Genomic DNA, 13,314 nt, shown 5'->3' on the forward strand with positions numbered 1-13,314 from the left:
TTCACACCACCGCACGGAGCATCTTTTGTTTCCTTGTGTCTTCGCCGCAGAGAACACTCCATCCACCACTGAGCTTTTTCCCGTGAGCTTCGAGAAGCTCAACTCTTCTCTTCCGTCGAGAGAGATTGGACTCATTTGTTAGAGAGCTCTGGTATGACCGCGAGGCTACCTTTTCCAGCCAGGAGCTGCTTGTCTCCGGAGATTCCCATTCAGTCTTTTTAACGGGGAATTGACGGGAGGGAGGCGGAATATTTGTGAACAATATATGTACATGCAAGTTATGAGTGCCGGAATTGAGCTGCGAATGGTCCTTTTAGGGGAAAAAGAAGGGAGTTTAGGTAGGAGCCGCGGGAGCTGCGTGGGCACTGGGTATCCTGGGAGCCGCGGGAGCCGCGTGGGCACTGGGATCCTGGGAGCCGCGGGGGAATTCTGGGTTCGCTAGGGAGCCGCGGAGCCAAAAAGGTTGGGAACCGCTGGAGTAGAGACTCCACCATGGATCCAGCGAGGAGCGAGCTTCAAGTGATACTTGAGTACGAGGAATCGAAGGGGTGACGGAACAGAGTCATCTGGTTTCGCCGATTCTCATAGCTACGGAGGAAGAAACGCGTGGGAATCATGTTAGTTAGCCCCGGGAAGGCATTCGATGGCTCGGAGTGAAGCACGGGTTTTAGAAAATCGAGAAATAATGACCACGACCCTACTTCCGAGCTCCTCTAGCGAGAGACTGAGGGGCGGAGGCATCAAGAAGCCATGACGAACCTCCACCGGCAGGATTGACAGCCCGACAGACCGTGCTCGACTGCCACCGGCCCCCCTTTCCATTTCTTTTTTCTTCCCTCAGTCATTTTCTTCGATAGGGTGCTATAGAAATCACGCTAACTCCCTTTCTTGCTGCCATTCTGGTCGTTCTCTCCGTAAGGTTCGACGAACTCGGCGACAAGAGGTCCATTGGATACAAATACTGCGCTCTCGCTGCCTTCTAGGACGTTCATCCCAATGACTGTCCTGGAGCCATCCTAATACTCACGACCATCCCGAGGATCCGAGAAAGTTGACATACCTACTCTGGCTCAGAAATTCTGACATTCGGTTGAGGGTCTGACCTGCAGTCTGAAGACTTTCGGAGGGACATTAAGTATGCGGATGACGACGACTGTGACTCCCGACGATCACAGAACAGCGTTGTGTGATAGTCGAGAATCACGGTCGTCATCATGCACGACTCTGATTTGCCTCCAGAGACGACAGGAAGGCCCCTCAACCGACTCTTCGAGAGGGGATGATGTATGTGATTTATCATTCTGAAGATTCACTGAACTCCTCAACCGGCTTCTCAAAATCGGCGGAGTTTCGGTAGCAAGGGGACAATCATTTGAGTGGAGTTTCCGAAAAGCAGTGAGGACGCTATTCTGGTTTATAATGGACAGGTGGGGTCAACGAGATCTATTTGGTTCTTCCTCTTCCGCGATGCCGAACGGATCTGGATCATCCCAGGCATTATCCTACGGCGTCGGTTCGCTACCGCACTGGTCTGCTTCAACCGAAGTCTGTACGAGATGTCCTCGAGGCATAAGACCTCACCACCTCTCCGGGATAAGGTTAGGAGACTTTTCCCGACTGTTCTGCTCTCTCTCATCTCCTAGAGATGGAGTAGGGTTTCCAAATCGTCGACATCAGCTCTACTGCACTGGCCTCTCACTTCGATTTCATAATTGGGGTACATCGTTCAAGGTTTTCTGTGAGTCTTCGGGCGAGAAAATTATCGTACTATGAGGCTCGTTGACTGCTATATCTGCTCACAGTAAAATCGTTTTTCTAATTAATTGATGAGATAACATTGTACGCGGTATACCAACTAGGCATGGTCCCCGTTTAGACAGGAAAATTGGCCCGTCTCTCTTTGCCCGTTCCAGTACGGGTGAAAAAAAACGGGTCCTTTGTTTCGCGTGGAAACCTCTCCCAATGAACGAGGAGAGTGATGAGGCATTAGTAGAGACCTTGAGCAAAGAAAAAGTTGTCAGAACAACATTCTGCTCTTCCATGGTATGCGTAAATTCAGTGAGGGGAATGCTCTCGAAATCGCTCGATATTTGCACATTATTCCTTAACCCTGCAAAAATTTATCCGCAATCCCCCACCGCAGCCCCGAGTGATAATGGAGAGATAGCTCAATGACTCATGGACAGAATCCAGGCCTTTTATCACGAAATTTAGCGTTACTTCGTCCTTTCGGGTACTTCGGTCTTACAATTGGGCCTCCTCTCAAGTCGCCAAAACGGCGCCTTTGATATGGCCATTTCTCTGGCGGCTAATCTGGCGGATTGTTTACAGCGCGCTCTGAGCGAGGAGCCTTGTACGATCAACCCACTAGTATGATTCGGAAATGGACATTGGAATAAAAAGAGCGAGTGACATGTGAGAAAGATAGCCGGAATGTATTCTACAAAGCCGAGTGCTCGATTCAGACAAGCCCCAGAGTTATCCATCCGACAGACTACTCTGGATTGACGAATCATGACACCACCACATACATATGTATATCTCACACAACTTATGTCTTATGACTTATGACGAATGAATGTCATCTTCATTTTAAATCAATCATAAGGTCTGGCGGAACATCAGATATCCTGCGGGGGACACTTTGCGTAGAAGTTCCTGAGCATGACCAGGTTCATGAACGTCTTCGGACTCAAACGTCCTCTACAGTATTGACGGAAATGTCGTGCTTTGCTGAACATCCTTTCGGATGCGACACTTGTGGGAACAACGTTGCTGACGTTACGCTTGATCTCTTTGGGGAAAAGAGCCGTTATATGCTCGAACTTCTGGTGCTTCATCAAAGACTCCCGAGTCGCGCAAAGAGATTTGCAGAAAGCTTCCGCTTCGTGCGCGCCGCCTTGCGTCTCTCCGTTCCGGAGCCACAGTAGGCATTCTCGCCGCAGTTCTTCCTCGACGCCGCAATTCACCGGCGTCGTGCGAGAGGCAGCCAGCTGAGCTTCCTCCTCGAACCCACACAAGCGTCTGTCGAGGCGCAACTCTTCGGCCTCCACTCTCGCTTGGGGGTAGATGAACCTGACGAGCTTCGATGCTACACCGCGTCGCTCTATAATCCGACGCAACACATTGGCCTTTAGTAGATGCGAGAGCTGGGACTGGTCATCGTCGAGATCTTTGAGCAAACTCTGCGGCGGAGAGAATTACGAAGTTATTCCAATGAGAACTAGAATTCCTAAGAAACGCCACGCCGCCGCTCCCTGCCCCGCAAAGAAACTGAGCTTACCGAGTGGGGAAAGAATACAGCTTTTTGAACGACATGCACATCGCACATGAGAGGAAACGCACCATGCACAATGGAAGTCTCGCAAGATGGGTAATCGAGCTGTTTCGATGTTCATTTCGCATTGTTCGGAGAGAATTCGCAACTCCTGACCGCCTGATTCTACGGTCAAAAGTTCTAGTCCTTGTTTCTTGTGATGCTTGACCCATCTCACTCCAGATGAGCGTGAGAACGACTCCACAAAACTTCTAGATGTGCACAATTCAACCCTTCGCTTTAGCTCCGGAATGCACGGGAGAAAACTTACAGGCAGGTTAGCTGATCTCTTCAGCTGGTAGGGTTACTGCGCCCGAGCCTTCGTAGAGATCGCAGTCGTACATATCAGACATGGTTTTACGATAGGTGAATAGGCTTCACTGCCGGGTTGATGAGTTGGGAGCGATGTCAGAAAGACTTCACTTATGAGACGCCTCGTCAATTTTCTCAGAAAGGTGAAGACCCCTGGTGGAAGATCTGAAGTGTAAGGAATAAAGCGTTCGGAGCGTTGTGTGAGTTTTCTACCCCAGGCTTAATCGGAAGGTTCTCTTGCCATGGAAACTTCCTTCGAAGTCTTGAGTTGGGCAATTTCTACTCTGCTGGTTCATTCCTCTTTGTCACTCATCTATCACCGTTTTCAAACATTTCAGGGAGACAGTCGCGAGTCTCTAGTCATGGATATCTGAAATCCGGACGTCACTCTGAGTCGCCATCATGGCGCCTATGATAGCGCAATAATAGCCTCGATTTCTTTGGCGGCTGTCGGCTTTTCAGAATTTTATTGATCAGGCGAATTTCTCACATCGCAGTCCACGCGAAGGACCATCGGAGCTACATAATAATAATGAGGAGTTGGATATTTCCATGGGAGGATCCATCACGGCCGCGAGCTCGATCGAGTCGAACGATAAAGTTATCCGTCCGACACATTACTGTCAATTTATGCCGCCACATTGCCGCCACATTGCCGCCACATTGCCGCCATTCACGATGCAAATACATATTCATCTAATGGGATGAAATGAGAACGCAAGACACAATAAGAGCAATATTTATTATAGCATGGTTGATCATCAGCTCCGCGGAAACATCATATGTCCTTCGGAGAACACTTGGAGTAGAAGTTCCTGAGTAAAATCAGGTCCATGAAGGTCTTCGGACTCAAACGTCCCCTACAGTATTGACGGAAGTGTCGCGCTTTACTGAACATTCTCTCGGATGCAACACTCGTGGGGACAACGCCGTCCACGCTGCGCTTGATCTCTGCGGGAAAGAGAGCCGCGATGTGCTCGTACTTCTGATGCTTCTCCAGAGATTCCCGTGTTGCGCACAGAGATTTGCACAAAGCTTCCGCTTCTCGTTCGTCGCCTTGCGTTTGCGTCCCCCCACTCCGAAGCCACTGCAGGAACTGTCTCTGCAACTCTTCTTCAACGCTGCAATTCATCGGCGTCATCCGACTTGCAGCCAGTTGGAGTTCCTCTTCGAAGAAGCGTAGGCGTCTGTCGAGACGCAAGTCTTGGGCTTCCACGCCCGCTTGGGGATAAATGAACCTGACCAGCTTCGACGCTACACCCCGTCGCTCAATGATCCGACGTATAACATTTGCCTTGAGGAGTTGCGAAAGCTGGGAACGGTTGTCGTCGAGATCCTTGAGTAATTTCTGCGGCGAAGGAAAGTCTGAAGTTATGCTCATGAGAAGTTAATGCTCTAGGGCATGCCGCGCCGCGATGTGTCTGTCGTCAAGAATGTGCATGTGTCGACTCGGCAATGCACACAGCTTCAGAAATGAGTTGCACATCGTACAAGGAAGCGAATGCATGAATTCTCGCAAGACGTGTGGTCGAGCAGCTCTGATGTTATGTTCGGCATCATTCGGAGAGGTTAGAAAACGGGGAACTCCGGATACCTCATGGAGGACGTCGGCATCTAGGAGGGTCGTCTTTTCTCTCGATAGCTCCATACTTGCTCTTTTCACCAACTGCAGCACTTCCACGATGTGGTCTAGCTCCTCTATTTGCTCTCTCGTGAGCGGGAATTCACGGTCTTGACGGTCGAAGATTTCCTCGAGTGCGCTCCTGATGCGCAGGAAGCGCACCAGCATGTCGCATGTGCTATTCCACCTGATGGAGACATCTATAATAGCGGTCAAACCTGTTTTTTTCCCGAGTTCCTTCGCTATTTTAGACTTCCTCGTCTCCTTACAGAGGCTCCTGACAATTTCAATGAGACCTCTGGTCCCGCTCTCGGGTCCGATTGTTGCCGTTTCTAGTGTGTCTGTCACCGCAAGGTGCAGGCCGTGGTTATAGCAGAGATGGTGGAAGAACACGTTCGGCTTTTTCATTTGATGAATGAGTCTTCCTAGTCGCCGCATGTTAGAGGCACCTGAGGGGAAAACATGAGTGACGATATCAGGTCTGAGATTCAGAATACTTTCAACTCTATTTACATAGGTATTGGAATCATTGGTGCGTACCGTCGGTGGTCAGAGAAACTACATCCTCCAAACTGATGCCGAATCGATCCAAGGCAGATAGGAGCGCTTCTAATAGAGTCGATGATTCCGCTGATTCGAGGAGAGTCATCAGCTCGAAGGAATGGCTTTCAATGACGGGGATTTTCTCCGAACAATGGATTGTCACGCCTAAATATATGCTTGAATGCCATGACCACTCGTCAGCGGTCAAAGCGAATCTTGCATGAGATCCTCTGAGCTTCGTGATCTCCTGCCGTAATATTCTCTCTACGCGAGCTGCCTCCCGCTTCACACATAATGAAGCCTCTTTTCGATTGGGGATCGTTATGCCAGATCGTTGGAGCACTCGCAACATGATTGCATCCGAGAACAAGGAGGCAGTGACCTTGCCCGAAGAAATCAGGTAGGCAACCACCTCGTCCTGAGAGCTGATGGTCATTTCTCCAAGATCCAATCTGTTGCTGCACCTCCTGAGACTACTGAGACTCAACAGCCCCAACCTACGGCGTTCCTGTATTTCATCTTTGCGTCGATGTGATTCCATATGTGTTTTCGCAGCACTCGTGCTGTGCTTGACATAGGATACCTTTGCCTGACAGCGATTGCAGTAGAGATGCTTTCGGCATTTCAGCAGCTTGAAAGCATCCCACACAGGACCAACTGCAAGGGAAAATGTCGCGCCTGAAGCCCAGCTGATGGGTTAGATCAAAGCGGATGATACACATATCTCCCTGGTCAATTTTAGGTGAGGATTGCTCCTAGTGTGAGATGACCTAATGTCTAATGACAATTGTTTGACAACAAATACAAATGATTCGAAACCGGTATAAGCCACGAGGTACGCACCTCGTCTGTTTGTATCGGGAGCGAATTCGGTTTCGGAGCATTTCCCATTGACTAGACACCCGAAGGGCTCTCTCCGCGTGGGTAAATCCTGTTCTTCCTCTCTAGCCCGAGGATCCCCTCCATCTGCGGAAAATCGACGAGCTCAGAGGAGCTCCCACACTCACACCGTGATCAGTGATTGTTGTTACTCGGAAGCTTCGAAACTTCAAGGCTGGAAAATTTCCGATCGCGGCTTACATCCCGATTCGGCGATCTCCATTGTTTCTGTTGGCCTGAGGTCGAACCTCTTCCTGGACAATCTCATTCTCAGCTGCGGTTCGTGGTGACCTTGAGCAGGAGACGAGACGCGCACTTCTGTTACTTCGTAAACTGAGGAAAACATGAGATTCACATAATTCTGGAATCGGGCGAGGTAGAGTTGTGCGAGCGAGGAGTTTGCCGGAGCACGAAGTACGACGGTACGAGAAGTCTGCGTTCGAATATGGAGCCAAGTATTCACGTGAACGAATGCGCATCTGAGGGTGACGAGAAGCTCAACCCATGATTCCGTGAACGAGACTTGAGAAAGGTGGTAGATTCAGGTTGCCTTCTCGCTTCCACTCCGGAATGTTCGGGGAAAAAACTTACGGGACGGTGAGGGTGAGTTTATCTCTTCAGCTGATTGAATCGCTTGTTCTATCCGCGCGCCCGAGCCTTCGTCAAGGTCGAAATCGTATATATCAGACATGGCGTAAGAATAGGGAGAGAAGTTTTCCCGTCGAGTCCGGAGTCCGGAGAGATGGAAGCGCTGACAGTATCGCGCGGAATAGATCGCCGGAACCCGGGACCTCTCTGCTCTCTGCCGCGAGCGTTGCGCTGCGGAAAATCCAGGTACCGTGAAAAAGGCCGGGACACTTAAATAGAAGGCTATGACCAATGAGATAACAGGCGGGAACATAGACCAAGGATGACCGGAAGACCTGCTGCGCTTGCCTTTTGCCGTATTGGTTGAGTCTTCTTTCAACTTTCACAAATTCTTCCCGATTGAAATCTTGTTCGGATGAGTTCAGATTTCAGATGCCAAAATAGATCGGACGGTATCATGCGTGCGCGTCGGAGTGTCGAGCAGAGTCAAAATAACATCCTTCACTTCACCTGCATTGCACGTATCCAAACCGGAGGCGAACCTTTCTCCGCGCTGCTACCACACTACCACAGTGAAGACGGAGATTGGTGCCAGCATTCTCGCTATTGCTTCCTCGAGAAAACCCCGACTTGCCTCACTTATCGGTGGGAACCTCAATTCCTAACAAGAGAGATCTGCCGACCCCGGGGATCGAACCCGGAATCTACCCGACGGTGGCAGCGTCACTGCGGCGCAACGCTGCATACGACGCACGCGCAACTAAGCCAGCACACGGGTCAAGCAAAAACCTGCGCGGGTCCGGACAGTTGGGTACCGACTCCATCGAAAAAGTGGCGAACCCTAACGGAAAACGGGAGGATACGGAAGAGGATGTTGGAGAAGCTCAAGTAGCAAGTGGGGCTTCTCGAGTAGAATCATTTCTCCTCTGAATCTCCATCTCTCCTCCCCTATCTATCACCGCTTCCGCTTCCCAGGAGATATTCAGACAGACGGTCTCGAGTTCAGGAATTCGCCTTATAACTCCGGAATCGGAAGCATTTGGATTTGGAAGCAGATGTGAGCTGTAAGCGTGCCATCGCCCGTCGCATGATTCCTCCGGCGGACCCCGAAACAGGGCCTACCGATTCCTTTGTAGCGCGTAACCCTTACGGAAACCCCGTTTCTTCATGTAACTTAGTCTTTCTACGCATATATCCAACGCCTGATCATACTAGAGGGCCAATCGTCCAACGCGCATCGCTTGCAGCGCATGTGAACAACCCGCCAGATTAGCCACCCCGGAAAAATATCATAGGCGCCATATTGGCGACTTAGGGATGGCCAATCGGGTGACTGGGATACTGAAAGAGACGAAGTACCGCCAGATTTCCTGATCATTCACTCATACATGAGGGACCTGAATTCTGTCTGCGAGTCATTGAATCATATTCTAATGATCACTCCAAGCTCCAGAGAAGGCTCCTGATGAAACCTACACGGGGTTGGGGAGTTCTGCGGAAAAATCGAGCGATATCAAAACAATTTCCTCACAGTATTCATATAGGTCGAGGAAGAGCGGGATGTCGTCCTGACACCGTTTCGTCCCCGTACGAGGCCTCTGGTTATGCCCCTTCTCTCTTCTCTATCGTTGAGGAACCCTTCCGCACAAAAAAGGAACCCGTTTTTTTTGAGCCGTTCTTGAACGGGCCAAAGAGAAACGGGCTGTATTTTCCTGTTTGAACGGGAACCATGCCTAATACCAACCATGCGCCGAATGTACGCCGTGTACGCCGATTTTACGCCGATTGTATGCCGTGTATGCCGATTGTAAGCCCGGTTAGCCGATCGTACGCCACGTACGCCGCTTACGCCTATTGTAAGCCGTGCACGCCGATCGCAAGCAGTAAACCTTGATCGTACGCCTTCTGCGCCGATTCCACGCCGAGTAGGCTGATTGCACGCCGGGTACGCACTCCATTCGGGCACGATTCTACCTGCGACTCCGCCCAAATGATACTCAAGAAGTCAAGAAGGACAACATCTCTTGGGCAAGACCTCCGATTCCCTCACACGGTGTCGCAATTCACAGTCATAAATTCCATCAACCCAGGAGTTGCTGTCGCGTCTAATGTTGTTCCTGCTGTTGATCGATCTCCGTCGCCAACAAACACATATGTTTCTGAAGACCCATCCACCTAGACTGGCATGCAGTTCACACAGAAGCGGAATCGGTCCTCGGTGATGCACAGGGCTCAGAAGTTCGACGATCGGTCGCAGTCCGGTGATATAATCGAGAAGCAGTTCCGGAATCAACCCTTGGTCCATGCCTCTTCATTCAAACATCAGTCATGATAGGGAGCAGATTCGATGCGGACGGAGTCAATTCATGGGACTACCCCGAGCCACTAGTACCGTAGAGTCTTGCAGAGGAATACCGAAAGTCCTCCCACATATTCCTGCCTTGCATCTTGGTTTCCTCGTCGCTTTCGGCTTTCGGTTGTGTAGCCGAGGAGAATCTTCGCAGCGATTCAAGATTCAAGCCTAGCGCCTCCGCAGAGTTAGGGCCACCAGTTACCGTCTACCGTTCGAGTCCCCGGGCGGGGAAATGTTCCTTTGTCTTCCTTTCGTTAACTTCTTGTGGATGACGAAGCTGCGCAACTCGCCCACTCGCAACTCGTCAGTCATGGATGATCAATGGATTCTGGCACTGTAAGGATGACCACGGCCGATCGACCGCAATCGGGTAGATGGGAATTGAAAACCGTCTCACTGACCACAACAAATGGACCTTGCATCGAAAAATGTAAGCTGGAAAGGTTCTGAATTCATGTGGAGCCCTAGTCGTGGACCGAAACACTATCTTGAGGGGGTGAACATGTCGAGTGTCGAAACTTATGAGATTTGCTGTATATGAGCTTTTGTTTTCTCCGTTCAGTAGGCGATTGGTTCGAGCTGGAGACCGACCGTGAAGGCAAACTGGGATCAGGCGCGTGTTTGAAATGTGACAAGAGAATTTCAAAACTGCGAGGAGTAGCACTAACGTCTTGAGGAATCACATCTCGACCCACAAGCGAAAAACGCTGCCCGCCTCCACCAAGTCCAAAGCAAACAGAATCATTTCGAGCCTAATTGTGTCGGGTATGCCTCTTTCATGCTGCGATCACTTGGCCTCCCGCGAGATGTTCGAAGATGGAGGGTATGGGAACATTGACTTGATTGCGTGCCTACGCAGCGGCTAGGATCCTCGATATTCCTGTCTTTTCTAGCGTTGCCTCTTCTTCCAGCGCCCCTAATCGTAAGTACCTACTTTCGAGTACTTTTCCGAACAAGCGCGGTTGTCCCATGCTGGATTCCCGAAGTTTCTCAAATATGTGGAGTCCTACTGGCTCAACACGGTTGGTCCCGGGAACCTCTCGGTCCATGGGTTGGTCCGGAGGACCAACAATGACGTCGAAAGTCACAACGCCAAACTGTTGCGCCAGGCTCGCCGCTCGCATGGGACCGTCTGGAACATCATTTCCGTCCGCATGGGTTTGCTGCAGAATGCAGCCGTCGATCGAGTGAGTCAAGAGATTGGTAAAACGAATCTGCTGTCCAAACCAAGTCGCGCCACCAAGGACAACAGGATGATCCTCGAACACTCCTGGGAACTCCTGGATAGCGGTGAAATCGATGGAATTGAATTCATAAACCGGGTTAAATACAAAGTAGGTAGGAGGAACCACTGGCGAAACCTAACGACGGTGGATGCTGCGTTGCCAAGGGATCCGATCCTCCAGCGTTGGGTAGAGGAAATGAACGCCCGCCACTCGAAGAAGCGGCTCACGGAAACCTCGAACACCGCCGCGCAGTCTTTCTTTGTACCTATTTATAGAATTCCTGCATGCGATGAGAACTTCAGTCTCTGTGGGGACGACTCGTACGCTAGCGATTCGCCTCTAGCACAGACCTTGGGATGGCATCGAGGCGAGTTCAAATCAAGCCGCAAGAATGAAGCGCTAGCTCTTTCGGCCTCGGCTTCTCTTCCTCATTCTGAAACTCTTTTGTCCCATGGGAACTCCAAGCTTTTCGGGGATCGTTCGAATGCCACTAATTCGTGAAAACACCAGTACTTGAATTGGCTCCAAGTCCGGATCGAGTTGAACAGCGAGGGCGAACCGCGCTTGGCACACGCCGCCAACGCGGGCCACTCTGGCGCGAGAACATGGGTCGCCGCCCCGAGATGCCTGCTCGGAAACCACGTTCGAAGGCGAGCCGATTCCGGTGACCTCGAGTCATCCCTTCTATCTCCATCAGAAATTTCCCCAGACGATGGAAATTTAAATTTCCTGAAAGATCACTCTTATGCTTCTGCTGAGCACTTGTCGAATCTAAGGAACCCCCCGGGGCTTGAGGGAGGAGTTCACTCGCGAAAATCGCACCGGAGGGTCCCGCGTTGATAAATCGGATCCCTCCCGCAGCCTTTTCAACAGCATTCAAATGCTAGGGAATTGAAGAAAAAAAGGACCTCTCTATTCACTCGGCACAGATAGGTTATGATAACGGTCAGGTTATGACCCGACTCCCCGAATGAATCCTCCCCCAATTCAGGCGCGGTGCAAGCTCATTTCAGGCTGAGCGGAGCTTCTATGACTCTAGAAGAAAACTGTGGGGAAAACTCAACATAAAATAATATCAATCCGAATGCCGAATGCGATGAGCGATCTGAAGCGGATAAGACGGGAAAACCGGGAGCGCATCGGTCTACCTCATGCGAAATGCTGTGAGTCCATCAAGCAATTCGAAAGCGGAAGTTCCTTCGGCTCTATGCTGTGAGTGCTCGTAGGGCTCCAAGCCTCCAGGATTGATATCCATGAATCAGCACAGATCAGAGAAGAGCCTTTGCATCGATGATGATCTCGTAGATGAAGTTCGCTGAAAATCCCGAGATATCATCAGCAAACAGAAGAAAGTTCACGTTCTTGTCCTGTCTGGTCTGGGAAAAATCCGTGAGCAGGGGGAAAGCGATTCGGGGACTCGGGACCCTACCAACCGTCAGTGCTCTCCGGCTCCTAAAGAGCCGTGGCGGGAGAAACTAGAAAGTATCCACGAAGTGCTGTATATACGATGCCATTGTATTGTACATTTCATACATCTCTCAACACACCATCTAACTGGTAATAAACGCATTCAATTCGAAAATAGAAAGTATAGCTCCACCATTTGAAGCTCAAACTCTCGCGTCTGATTGAATGACGACCTCCTCTTGACATTCAAAAACTTCTGAGCGCTTATGTAATGCCCCAGCAGAAGCCGTGGCTCAATTTTCTTGCGTTTTCCTGGCAATGCTAACTACTCAAACGCAGAAAGAAGCGGGGAGAAGGATAACGGCAGCGACAGAACAACGAGCCATAGACCAGAAAGCATTGTTGGACAGTGAGGTCGTCGGGCTGCCAATCTGAGCCGGAGGAAAAAATGAATGTCAAGTCTGCAGCTTTCAACTTTGCTGTTTTTTGTTCCACTTTCCCTCCGGGACCCTGCTCGGTTTCCGCTTGAAACAGACACACCCTCAAGCGAATTTCATTCAGTAAACCACACACTCGAGCAACGAACTCTCGGGAACTCGAGCTCCGCGGCCTGAGCATGAATTTCACGGTGAGTAGCGGAGCACATTCAGGGCTCTGATTCCTTTTCAGCAGATCCAAGGCGGGACTCGGATTTTCCCTCTTACGGAAAGTTTCATGTTATTCCCGAGCTCTTCTCCCGCATGACTTGCTACATTGATATCAAACAAAAACTTCGCAGGCGATTATCGCGGTCTTGGTCAGCACTCTCGCAGTGACAGCTTTCGCCGGATACGGGGCTCGAATAAGCTCGTATGGCTCGCACGTCCATCATCCGTATTATGGATCGAGTCATGTTTACCGCCATCAGGTTTATCCCGTCAGCCACGGTCTCGGATACGGCCACGGTTCGGTACTCGGATACGGTCATGGATTGGGATACGGCCATGGATTAGGATACGGCCATGAATCGGGATACGGCCATGGCGTGGCCGCTTACGGCCTCCATGGTGGCCACGGACTACTATACTAA

The 13,314-nt window shown here is 50.6% G+C and overlaps 1 protein-coding gene across 1 annotated transcript; it reads left to right on the forward strand.

Annotated features, from left to right (window-relative positions):
• Positions 1 to 12,861: 12,861 nt before the first annotated feature.
• LOC108864330 (glycine-rich protein-like) lies at positions 12,862 to 13,314 on the forward strand. Its single transcript, XM_018639751.1, has 2 exons — positions 12,862 to 12,873; positions 13,024 to 13,314. The coding sequence occupies exons 1-2, from the start codon at positions 12,862 to 12,864 to the stop codon at positions 13,312 to 13,314; spliced, it is 303 nt and encodes a 100-aa protein (XP_018495267.1).

Source organism: Galendromus occidentalis, unplaced genomic scaffold (assembly GCF_000255335.2).
Source record: "Galendromus occidentalis unplaced genomic scaffold, Mocc_1.1 scf7180000077453, whole genome shotgun sequence".
NCBI lineage: Eukaryota > Metazoa > Arthropoda > Arachnida > Mesostigmata > Phytoseiidae > Galendromus > Galendromus occidentalis.